The sequence below is a fragment of the Lissotriton helveticus genome, chromosome 2_1 (genome assembly GCF_964261635.1).
Source record: "Lissotriton helveticus chromosome 2_1, aLisHel1.1, whole genome shotgun sequence".
In the NCBI taxonomy this organism is placed as follows: Eukaryota; Metazoa; Chordata; class Amphibia; order Caudata; family Salamandridae; genus Lissotriton; species Lissotriton helveticus.
Window position 1 is genome coordinate 487416681 of NC_136059.1, and position 13310 is coordinate 487429990.

Genomic DNA, 13310 nt, shown 5'->3' on the forward strand with positions numbered 1-13310 from the left:
ACCGGAGCTAAATAGTGCCTGCGAGTGACTGCCCTCGCCTTCCCCTCACACTGGTATGGGCCGGAGCTGGATGTGGCTGCGATCTTGGACGCAGTGCGCAAGGTGATAGCGCAGCTGCGCCCACTGTGGGGGTAACCGAGGGGGACCCGCGAAGCTCTGCTGGGATACGCTACGAGACCTCTGGGTAGAAGTGCGCTATATAAATACAAACACACATACATTAGGGGTGAGCTGCATTTCTACAGAGACTGGGCGAGCCCGTTGCTAGAGCAGCCGATAATCTGTACCCTGCTGGGTCGAGCCTCACTGACTGGGACGCGCCCTGGGACTGGTGGTGAGTGCCTAGAACTTTAATGAGTGCTTTTGCTGTGGTCTATGGGGGCGCGGGGAGTGAACTTGGAGAGGTCTCCCTGTTATTTCTGCATCATTGAAATTGACTGCCTGAGGCCACGTGCGGTGATCCAACCTGTTCCCCCCCCATCGTTCCTTAGCACACCGGTGGCCCATGAGTCTGCCTCGCCGCAGAAGCCCTCTGCAGCTTGAAGGGTTTAGCAGCTGATAACGTCCTAGGCCTGAGCGACGACTAGTCTGAGAGGCAAACGGGTGGCCTGTGACTGAGACACTTTCAGTATGCGACAGGCCCTGCACTAGGTAGACGACCTCTAGCATTGCATCTGGGGATCCAATCCAGGACACTACGGGGGCCTTACCATGTCCGGCGCCAAGGGCTCCAGGGTGTCCCAACAAAGTAGACTTGATCGATTTACCTACCCGAAGGCGGACCTTACTGAGAAGAAGGGCACCAGCGACAAATCGCAAGGTGGAGCTGAGCAGGACCCCACCGAGCCTATGATGAAGGACTTAATGGCAGCTATCATAGGCGTCCACACTTCTATTGACACTGTCTCCTCGAAGGTGTCGCTGATCAGAGCAGATCTCGCAAAATACAGAGAGACGGTCATGTTATTGGAGATCTCCACAAGGCTGGCGGTGGTAGACACCTCACAACATAACATCCGGGTTCTTGGCGTGCCAGAGAAATGGGAAGGGCCAGCTGCTGACCTATTCATTGAGGAACTGATCTCGACGAAGTTACAACCAAAGGGCCTTTCTAAACTGTTTGTCGGCTGCTCAATTACAGAGACAGAGACACAATCCTCCAGGCGGCGAGGGTTGCTCCTCCAGTCCAAGTGGATAACTCGGACAACTTCTTCCCCGACTTCACCGGCGCGGTGCAGATGCGGCGACGCTCCTTCCTTGATGTCAAGCGACGGTTAAGAGAAAAAGGTCTCAAGTACGCCATGCTCTTCCCAGCACGCATATGAGTTGAACTTGATGGTAAAACCCGCTTCTTTGACCTTCCAGAGGTGGCATCTGACTGGCTGGACAGCCTTAGACCCTCGCCGGAACGGGACTCAACCGACCAGTGAATCCAGCGGTGCTCTCTTGCGAAAGGGCCTTCACTGCTTTAAAACGCTTTGCTTCAGCCGCTGTAGAACTCTGAGCCATTGATGCCCGGCCCAAGCGGATATTATTTGCACTGACGCCCAGGGAACTCTTCCCATCTGGAGACCTGAATATCGGACATGTCCTGCATCAATAGTCTTTGGTGGTAGGCGGGGCGATGCAGTTCTGAGGCTTCCCCCGTGTGCATTTTTTCTGTTCAGTAGAATAGTTGGGCGACAGGCACTCTGCATTTAAATAATATGGGCAGTTCCAAGCCCGGAGTGCAGGGGAGCAGGGTGGTTGGGAGAGACTTATTCTTTTTGTATGTTGTTTTGTTGTATTATCTCGACGGTACAATGTATACATGTGACCCCATGGGGGGGGGAAATCTACATAGCTTAAAATGGGAATGCAGTACAACAGGGAATTCAAACTCTTAAGTTGAAATGTTAACGGGATGGGGACAAGATCAAGAGGAGTGTTGTGTTGCAGTATATCAGAAGACAATCGCAAGACATTGTTTTACTCCAGGAAACACACCCCATTGGCAACTCATGTAAGGCAATGTACAGGTGGGGATACTAGATGGTGGCGCATGCGGGCTTCACCTCTAGCTCCAGGGGAGTAGGTATTATGCAGAAAAAATTGTTTCCTTTCTCGCTCACCTCTACGTATGTAGATGACCGAGGTAGATATGTTGGAATCACGGGCTCTTGGGAGGGCAGACCCATCACCTTTATGTCAATATACACCCCCCCCAGGATGCAGGGCACAACATTTACTGACTTGAGTGCTATACTCCTGATGTTGCCTGACGGACACCTGGTGCTCGGAGGCGATTTTAATTTGTCTCGGGCGCTTTAGACAGACACCCCTCCCCGTACAACCCCTCAAGCCGCTCAAGCGTTTTCCAGTTTTCTAGAAGCAATGGGACTAATAGATGGCTGGAGGGCACATGACCCCGACAAGGTACAACATACCTTCCATTCAGGGGCACACAACAGCTTATCCCGCCTGGATTATATACTGGCCCCGGCTTCGCAAATTACAGGTATACATGAAATCCGCCATCTGGCAAGAGGTATCTCCGACCACTCCTCACTATGGGTCCACATAGTTTTAGATCATACACAGGTGGGAAGGGTTGCCCCAATAAACCCATGGTCTCTGAAATCCCCAAAATTCGGAAAGTCTTAACTAAAACTATCGAGGAATACGTTCTAGAGAACAAACACTCAGTAGAGTCACCCTAGACGCTTTGGGAAGCTTTCAATATGGTGGTCCGAGGACATGCCCTTTCTTTGGTAGCTGGTTCCAAAATAGACAGGGTGAGAGAAATCCCTGACATGGAGCAGGAGTTATACCGTCTGGAACAAGATGCCACCTCAGATGCCACGCCCGAAGCCCTACACTCCCTTACGCCTGCAACAGGAAGAATACCGGGCATTGGTCACTGACCGTGCCAAACTAAGGGGGCAAGAAAGGCTAGGACGGATATATGACTGGGGCGACAAGGCTGGCAAATTGCTCGCATGGTTAGACAAAAGAGATCAGGCCAGCAGGCTCGTACCAGAAGTCAAGAGCACTGATGGTTCCTCAGTGATGGATCCCCACGACATAGCTAACCATTTGGCAGCTCACTCCCAAACTTTGTATAGTTCGGTGGCGCCGTACCCTGAAGCAGACTTTACTCGTCTTATTAAAGACATAACTCTTCCTAGATTATCGGACTCAGACTTCACGTTCATGGACAGTGTACTCACTGCTGATGAAATAGCTATGGCAATAAGTGCACTACATTCTGGGAAAGCTTTGGGCCCAAATGGTATTCCGATTGAGCGCGAGAAGATTCGACCAGATAAATTGGCCCCCTATCTGAAGTCTATGTTTGAGGATAGCCTAACGGCTACAATGTGTAGTCCATTTTCTACTACTTCTATCATCTATTTACTGCGCTTTGAGAAGGCCACAGTCTGTGTCTATTATGGTGGTCCTGATCTGAGAAATATGCAGACACAGCTGAGCTCCCAGGGCTCATGGTTTTACTCAAGATTTTTGCAGTACAAAGCTCGACCGAAGCTCCCAAGAAAAGCAGACGAGGTCTCCTGAAGATGTGTAGGTGTCAGGCCTAAATACTCTTTTCTGATTATTATGAAACAGCTAGACCTCGTGGTGAATCATGTAAAATTTGGCATAAGAATTCTTTTGCACATTTATTTAAATACACTTCACTTGAACGTTATACGATACACGTGCAATTATGAAGCACAAGTTTAAAAATCAGAAATGTGCGCTTGAATACGTGAAGGTGGGAATTTTGGAGGGGTAGGGGCACATAAGCAGAGAAGCGCAGAGCACGTGTCAGAAACATGCCAGAAAGGCACGGCAGTTTATAATCTTCACAAAACCTATAACTCCTACATGTGAATGGGTCACTGTGATTTAGTCACAAACGCAGGTTATAATAATCTTTAAATAACCAAGTGTATGACTGGGTCCTGGCTCAAACAGGATCATTATTTTGAGATACAACTACACTTGTACACATAACAGAAAGATGCAAATGTCATAATGTTTCTCTATGCTCATTATGAAACAAAAGCTTGCACAAATATCAAGCGTTCAAGTGATTGTATTTAAAAAGCAGCACCCTGGTGTCATAAGCAGTCCCATCATATGCTCAACTAGGAAGCCAGAAAATCTCGTTTTAATCAATCTCCCAAACACCGTACAGCTGAACACTGAATAAGAGAAAATGCTAGAATTCACTTAATTTTTATTTTACATCTTGATATAAAGTCAATCAAGAAAAGTTTGGGTTCCAGACAAGTGGAATTTAGGGCTTCCTCAACACTGTAAATTAAGCATTATCAAAGAAGCACTATAATCTGCCATGGCTGTTCCTCTTAAACTGCAAAAGATGCCCATCCAAGTATTAGAACACGGTGCACCGAGGTATGAGATATGAAACTTTTCACTTGAGGAGAATTTAAGCCATCAGGATTTAAGATTTCCATATTTACTATCCATCACCCAGTTCTGTACCAGCCCAAAGCAAATTTACCACCCATCATCAGCAGGACAGGCATGGAACAACTGAAGAGATGTGACATACTGCTGGACAATGGAGAATTTAATTTAGTCCACCACTATAGGTCCCAACTAGCTACATATCACAACTATATACAAAACTGTACCTCATTAATCATCACGCACAACATGGAAACACTTTGAACACAGGATCAAGCAAAGACAACACACTTCCAACCACTCACCGTACAAAGCGTAGCCTGCTACCCAGGTAGGCAAGCGCTTCAACACCCCACATAGGGGTAGTAAGCACTATATAAACACTACAATACAATACCCATATTGGCAATAAAGTATTTGAATTCAAAACATGTATGTCTGAATCTTTCCTCACAATCTTAATCCTAGAAAAGTACCTTCCTCGCAAGGCTGCTTATTGTTCTTTGGTTTTCAGACAAATTAAATTATAAAATGAATAATTACCAAACTGAAATGTACTAACCTTGTCTATTATGCTGTTGACAATCAAAGGGTTTTTCAAAATATGCTGCCCAATTCCAGTGTTGAACATGATTCCTAGACCAAACGGAAATTAGACAACAACAACATTAAAATGATGTGCATATCTGTCGGCATTAGGCTAGTAATCAACATGAAATCATTGTACCAGAGGAAACGAAGCTTATAGTACCAACTGAAAACTGAGTGGTACTACGTTGTCTACAAAAAGAGACACTCACCATGTATTTCCCTTAAAAATACAATGTTGGATGCAATGACTTATTGTCTTATTTCATCCAATGGAAGTCACAGCCTTATTTCCTTCCCTCCAGCTAATTTAGTCTCCAAGGACAGCATGCATTTATATAAAGACAACCCCAAACCACTATAAGCCTTATGTTTGTTTGCCCTTTATTTTTTTTTAGCATCTTGTTAATGACAGGTAAGGAAAATCTGATCATTTTACTCACAATTAGGGCCCAGAGATAGATGTGCTTTGCAGACAACTACTTCAAAAATAGACACAATGTGTGTTTTAATAAAACAAAAAATGTATTTACTAACACTAACTTCTGAACGTTTCTGTTCTTTTTAATGCAAATAGTTCATTCCAGTATTTCATAAAATATTTTCAATAAATATTTCTGTGTGGCATAAATCACCATTCTCATGCTAGTTACACAAAAATAAACATGCATCATAAAAGCATACCTAGTAACGAGTATCATAGTCCTATGTTGTCCTATGTGGCCATCTCAGGATTCTGGCGAAATTTACAAGCCACTCAACTTAAGAGGTCATCGGAATTTCTTTTATGGCAATATAGAATGACATTACAGTTGCCTATTATATAATGGTAATCTCTTTTTATATCATGGTGGTTTGCATAGCAGGGGTACGAGTTATGGTTTGCTCAGCTAAACAGAATTATCCAATTTTAGAGATTTGTCTGTTTCGTTTAGTAGCCATAATAATTCTGAAGGTTTTTAAACATATGCCAAAGTCTTATTAGCAGAAATAAAATCGGAACTTATCATTAACAACGTTTTTTTCAGTGTTTCTCTAAGGATATACTTCATATGCCTTTGCTGGCAATCCCGGCTATGCACAGACAAGGCCGGCTTTAACGTTGATGGCGCCTAGTGGAACAATCTTTTTTGGAGCCCCTCCTCCATGAACTCCTTCTCGGATTCCCTCACTACCACCTGGCAAAAAGCACCCCTCATCTCTCCATAAGCCCTTTCTCACATACATTTAATTTTTGCTAGTAAATGCTGGCTTTACAAATCCACTCAGCTATCCATGTAAAAAATTGATCTGTTTTTGCAGCAGGCATATTAACCCTGCGCTATTTTATGGCGAGTCAAAACTGCAACTAGACAAAAAGATCTCTCTCTAGCAATAACATTAATCACAAGAGTTGATCTAGCAATAACATTAATCATAAGAGTTCTCTCGACATTTTTATTGCTACCTGAAAGCTGGATGCTCAAGGAACTCTGCAGCAGGTGCGGTTATAAATCGGGATTGGATTCAGGTTCAATTGTTAGGGATTTGTTTGTCCTTAGAAGGCCAACTGACCAACACCTATGCTTGTAATTTGTAGACCAGATTCACAGTGGTCATAACTACTTTGCAGCATTACAAATTAGTACCACTGCGATTTTACTCCTGTCAGGGTAACCCACAATAAAGTCAGACTTGGGTTATACCTTAGATTACTTAATACCTTTGAACACCTGATCCCTACAATATCAAGAGCTCCCTGAACCTGGTAAAGCCCATCCATATATACCATCATTTTGGGTGAATGACTCGATGATGAAGCATGCCACAAAACATGGGTACTTTTTCTCAGCAGGGTTACAGGACTGGATTGGGTCACCTGGTAAATGGGGGCACCTTACCCACCCCTTTTTATTAGTATTTGTTGACTGGTAGATGTTAAAGCTCCTTTTATTTCTGCCCATTTCCATTCTTGATTATGTATATGAAAATACATGCATCAAGAACAAGCATTTACAATGCAATGGTTTTGCCTTTGACAAAGATAGAGCTATTGGCATTGTCAATGACAAATTTTGTATTTATGTGTTGGTTTTGAAAACAGATAAATTAATGGCATTGTCATTTACAATGCCAATAGCGTAATCTCACGCAAATGGACGATGGTTACAACATTTATTGAAAAGTGCTCTATAGAATCAGGAGGAGTCTGGGAGGGATAATGAATAGAGATAGAGCCAAGAAGGAAAAACAAATTAGGGTGAGAGAGTGGTGCATTGGAGAGAGTTAACAGTGTGTTGAAGGGAGAGTGAGTGACGGGATGAGAGTATGAGCAGAAGAGAGAGAGGCAGTGAGAGAAGGAGAGTGCGGTGAAAGGGAAGAGCGAGTGATGGAGCCACAGGGAGTGGGAGGAGCGAAGAGGAAGTTGTTCATGAAGGTGAGGACTGAGCAAGTGACGGGGTTGTCTGGACAGGAAAGGCTGGCACAGGGCGGACAGACGCATGGAGGCACAGGTACTAGGGGGCAGAGGTGGGAGACAGGAGCGTGGGAGACAGGAGCATGTGACACTGGTCCCGGGTGCAGGGTTTGGGACTAGCGTGTAGAGGATGGACAACGTGTTATTGCACGAACAACAACAGTCAGCAAAAATCTAAGTAAAGGTCTGCTTTTAACGTGAAAAGGCGCAACAGTGAAGGGATCTGGCCAGAACGCATTGGCATGTCCAGCATTACGTGGGGGAGGGTCAGCTGCCAACAATGTCTTAACTTCAAGCCGGGAAAATCCGAAAGGGGAGGGGCGTCCAATTTAGCTAAGCTTTTGGGCAACCCTGTCCACACCATGGCACATATGCCTCGGTCTTTTCATGGAGGTAACTCGCGCTGAAAGAAAAAAACATCAAATACAATATTTTTATATTCACCTCCCAAAAAAAGTTGTAAGAACTAAGTGCCTGGCGCTGCCGCTCACAACGATCGTGCTATGCACACTTTAAAAGGTCGAGACAAGCAATGGCGGGAGCGTGGCTAGAAGTGAAACTTAATGGCCAGTTCGATCCGGCCCTTCATGGTACACCGAAGGTCAGGGAATAGCGCATTCCGGAGCTAGTTAGATGTTGCACGCGAAGTATAGTACAACTCCCTGCCACCAAACTACATACACACCACAACATGCCTTCCTTCCTGCAGGCGCCAAGCTCAAATCAGTGTTTGATTTTTTTTTTGCAGTATTTTCCTTGTACGTGTGTTCGGTGCCCTTTTGTAACATGCACACACCACTTTGCCCTTGTAACACACGGTTTGCTACCTCTCACATGTTTTTACCTTTGATACTTGCACAAGTGCCACCTTTGCCTAAGTAACGTTTGTTCTTGTGCCTGAGTGTCTAGCACATATTGCAGTATTATACCTCCAATTATACCTTGTTTTCTCTTGTAACTGCACACTTGTCACTTTGTCCTCCTGTACACTTTTTACTACCTCATGTATTTTGTTTGCTCACAATTGTCACTTTTACCTTTTGTAACTTAACGGCTGATTTTGTAATCTGTTCTTGTGTAATGTTCTCATCATGTATTATTTCTGTTCGTATTGTGAAGCGCTCTGACGCCTTCGGGTAAAGTCCGCGCTATATAAAAATGCATAAATAATTAAAATAAAATAAATACACCACCACTATCACGCGTTCATCCGATATCATAAGCAAAGTGATGCCTGCACCGTAAAGGGCAGCTGCGCTGCCGAGGGTGCTGCTTACTAGACCAGGAGGAGGAGGAAGAGATCAACCTGGTAATAACTCCTGCCATCTATGATCCAGGGTGGATGTATTCACTCCTAGCTCTGGGGCACCTAAGAGCTTTATGGACAGCTCCAGACTTTGCAGTTATGCCACATGTAGATGTTTTGCTGGACTTCTTGTGGCACCGATCTGGAGGCCACTTAGGGAATAACTTGTGCACAGGCAGGCGGTGATATCCGACAGTGCCTTCTCAGTATCCACCGCCAGAGACCCTTTGAAAGGCAGGTGCTTGGCGTATGCATTCATGCAGCCATCTTTGAATCAGGGCCAGGTCAGCTATGTAAAAGCTCACAGTCTGGGCTCAGTTATTTTCGCCTGAGCTGCACGCTCATTCTGCCAGTCAGCAAGCATGCAAACACGGCTCCTGTAAACCTGAATTCCAGAAATACGGACACGAACAAGGCATACGAATGAAATTTACGGGCAAGTGTATGGAAAGCTGGGTGCAAAAGCTACCACTGCATGAAACTGAAATGTAATCATAAACTACTCTGCATCACCCCACAAGTGACCACTTCCGTTGACCACCCTCTGCAAACAGAAGCATGGCACTGAGAAACACAAGTTGTGCAACACATTGCTGCACCAAAGTCCTGCATCCAACAACTGAAAGCAATTATTTTCACTCTTATCTTGGACACACACACACACACGTTTGTCGCAGGATACACACATTACAGACAGGCACCCAGTGCTTAATTTGAGCTGGAGGTTCCGGTGCTCGGCACTAGCACTTAAATCTCCACACCGTCACTTTTCACAGTCTGCCACATAGTGGCGCTGATTGTGTAACAGTTGATTAACTTATACCTGCCGCCCAAGTCATTGTTATAGCTTTGGGGGGCCTGAAATAGTCTGTATTGTCAGACTTGAAGCAGTGTGATGGTGAGCGGTTGTGCTGATTCTGCGATGGGCAGTGCTGGCAGGGGTCGGTGCAAGCTGTGGTGGTCTCCGAACGAGGAGCCCGGCACTTATTGTTTCACAACTAAAGCAGTGCCAGCGGCAGCAGACAGACGAACCCCACAGGACCGACTGGAGAAGGGAAACATACAGCCGACACCCCCACCACAGGACATAACGGATCAGGGGTACAGCGGGGGTCCCCGCAGCCCTGCGGTGTGGGGGTGGGGCGATGGTTTCTTGTTTTGGAAGGGGGGGCATCATTCTCTAAGCCTGGCAGACCTCGTGCAGTGGCATGGAAGAAGAAACATTTCAACGCCCAAAAAAGCCAGGCTGACTTCCCAAGCGACAGGAAACAGGAAAGCACCGCCCTTTATGTGCTCGGACTGGCAGGTATAGGGCCCGCTAAAGGTACCCGATGGCACTGTATCCATGGCAGAGGCGTAATGCAGGCCCCTGCGGTGTGTGGGGGGGGGGTAAAAATAAACCCACCGCTCTCCCTCCAGTGAACCAGGACCATAGACCCGCAGAGCGCGCCCAGATGCCGAAGGCGCTATGCAGCCAGACACTTGGTAGTAGGCGCTGTACAGAAGCAGTCCTTTACCAGAAGATTGTACACAGAAATATCAAATTACATACATATTTATGTCCTAGATAACGTGTGCAAAAATATCGTGCCATTCAGCGTAGATTTTCTATTTTCAATAAAAAATTTAGGACACAATATTGATCCCGTACAAGAGTCTGGAGCACACCTAAACCCGGCTATTTACAGCGCCGAGAAATGAAAGTGAGCCGTGAAGTCCTGTATAAGAATATAAGTATTGTCGTGTAGAAGCCGGTGGGGGCACAAGAGCGAACCCCAAGCAGCCCCCTCCGCTGTGCCCGGCCCGCACTACACCCGCACACTCCGAAAGCGCCGAAGGGCAGCTGGGAACGGCGCGGCGCTATATGAACACACCTCGTGACGTGACAGAATGTGTTCAGCTGTGGTGCCGGCAGGTGTGTGGAGTGACGGCTCCCTGCTTCGGGGGTGGGGGTAGGTGGGGGGGGGGTGCAACCTGTGCAAACAAGCACCACACGGCTAGTGACTGGAGAAACGAAGCATTCTGCATCTAATGTGCCACGGACATAGGAGGGCACTGCACTCAGAAGCCTGGGAGAGCCGGGAGCAGGAAGACGGGCCTGTCCTTCAATCCCGGCCCAGATTCGGGGGCGTTCCCGAGAACAGGCTTTCGGCTGACGTCACCAAAAGGGAAAAATTCTCGGGAACGCCCCCGAATCTGGTCCGGGATTGACGGACAGAGCCGTCTCCCAATGGCTAGCCTCCATTTATGGAGCTAGCCAATGGGAGGAGGGGGCAGATACCCGACCCCACAGAGAAATTACATAAGATTTTGCTAGCGCATGCGTACTTCGTACGCATTTTGCTAGGCAAAACCTAAAAATGTGCAACTTGGAAAACAAATGTTGCTAAACTATTGTATAACTTTAAATACCATTTCTTTCAGACATCTTTTCTTGAAACGTTTGGTGCATATATATCTGTATATATTATTTTTTTTAAAGAGTGTTAACGAAAAGTCAGTATAAAACTATTATGGGCAACATGCAAATACACAGAGTGAACACATCTTAAAGAAAATCACATTCATACAACTGCAGGTATATGTGCTTGCACTGGGTTTGGGGCATAGTTATGACTTTCAGGAATCCACAATGGTTTACGGAAGTAGGCTTGGAAACCATACTGCTGTCAAGCGTCTGAGATTCGTATTTTCAAACAAGCAAATATACACATGTATAAATGGTTGAAAATATGCTGAGCTAATTTAAAATCAATTGCCTACATTCCCTGTTTTCCCTCATTCTGGAAAACGTTTCACTCCTGCCTTTGGAAATATACAAACAAAGAGCCAAAAGAAATAAGTGAGAAATGAACACTCCACTGGGATAAGTTAAGAAGTGATTGACAATTGGATAACTTGGAAATATGTCAAAGGAACTTCTTGTCATTTCATAAACAAGGCATCTCTTTTGGACTCAGTAGATTTGTAGCTTTTCAATTTCTTCTCTTGAAAATGATGTGCTGTAATTGACAGTGACTGAAAATACTAATATGAAAAAAAAGTTGATCTTTTTAAACAGTACACTACCTCCTCTTTCGGACTCTGTTGGTGTTTACAACTGCTAACATTAAGCAACTTATCTACATGTCTAAACGCATCGTTAATCAGCGATTACACGCAAGTACCTTAATAAAATATCACAAGGCTCAGCGAATCCCACGAGGCCTACGGATATCCCTGAAATCTACCTTGTGTAAAAATAATACACGGTTCACAGAAAAATGGTTCGCAATACTAAATAAGTGTTCCCTTGACTTAATTCTACTAATCATCGAGGAATTGGCGAAACTTATTGAAGATCTGAACAAGGAAGCAGCATTACTCAAGGATGAACTAAACACCATGTTATCCGCAGAAGAATGGAAACAAGTACTTAGAGATTTGGATCAACAGTTGGATGTGTATACCAAAGAGATAAATGAGCGAAAAATAAGAAAATTCAAAAGAGATTCTACAGATTATCGTACGGGGGAAGTATATAATTGGGCAGATATATATGCACGTAGACGCCAACAGAAACCTCAATACAAATCATCAGACGAAACAGCATCAGATGATTCTCAAACAAACAAAAGGAACTTCCCAAATCCAAGGAACACTCAAAGATCAAGAGATGAATCTCAAACACCAAATTCCAGTGGACAACAAGCGAGCTCTTCAACAGCCACAACTTCTTCACAGTCTTCTTTTTTAGAGAGAAGCCATGGACCCTCAAAAGAACCAGGAGGGGGAGAAGCCGAACGAGGAAGAGAGCAACTAGTGGAAAGCATAGCTCAAAACACCAGGAGTCACAGGACTTAGTAATTAACATTTCCAACCAAAACATCAGCAAATTTCAGCTACAAACATTACAAAAAGGAACATCTTTTGTTCCGACATACCATTCTAACTTACTTGAAACTCAGATCGCCGTATATAAATTTTTGAGAAATTTACGTCTAAGACACTTTTATTCAAATGTTGTAGAAAGACCTATTACAAACATTGAACCTGATAAACTCAAGGGACTAAGGAATCCAAGCAAGTTTATACCACCGGTGAGTCACAAGGTATTAGACGCCTTTGAGAAACTAGTGAACCATGACATCACAAAAATCTTTAAAGTTCCAAGATCCAAAAGAACCAACATCACTCAAAAAGAGAGACAAGCCATTCAAAATTTGGCTGAAAACACCGAATTAACAATACGACAAGCAGACAAGGGCGGCGCCCTTATCATTATGGACACAGACTTTTATGAAAGAAATGTGAATGAGCATGTCGACGACATCAATACATATATGAAACTCAATGGAGATCCAACAAACGAATACAAAAAAGTGTTAACAACGATCATTCAAAAAGCAATTGACACTGGAACCATTGGCAATAAAGAAAAACAGTTTTTGATTAAGGACAATCCGTCAGTACCATATATCTACATGATACCCAAAATACACAAGCACCCGACAATACCACCATTCCGCCCGATCGTGTCCACAATCAATTCCATCCATGAGCCCG

At 44.8% G+C, this 13310-nt stretch overlaps 1 protein-coding gene across 3 annotated transcripts in view; it reads right to left on the reverse strand.

Moving 5' to 3' along the window:
- The window catches only part of DIMT1 (DIM1 rRNA methyltransferase and ribosome maturation factor), a 186665-nt gene that overhangs the window by 104120 nt on the left and 69235 nt on the right, over positions 1-13310 (reverse strand). For 2 of the 3 annotated variants that reach the window (XM_078675138.1, XM_078675137.1), the window contains one exon: positions 4979-5052. The exons of the other annotated variant lie outside the window; for it this stretch is intronic. In XM_078675138.1, the coding sequence (XP_078531264.1) occupies positions 4979-5052 (74 nt within the window). The remainder of the gene's footprint in view (positions 1-4978; positions 5053-13310) is intronic. 3 annotated transcript variants of the gene reach the window in all.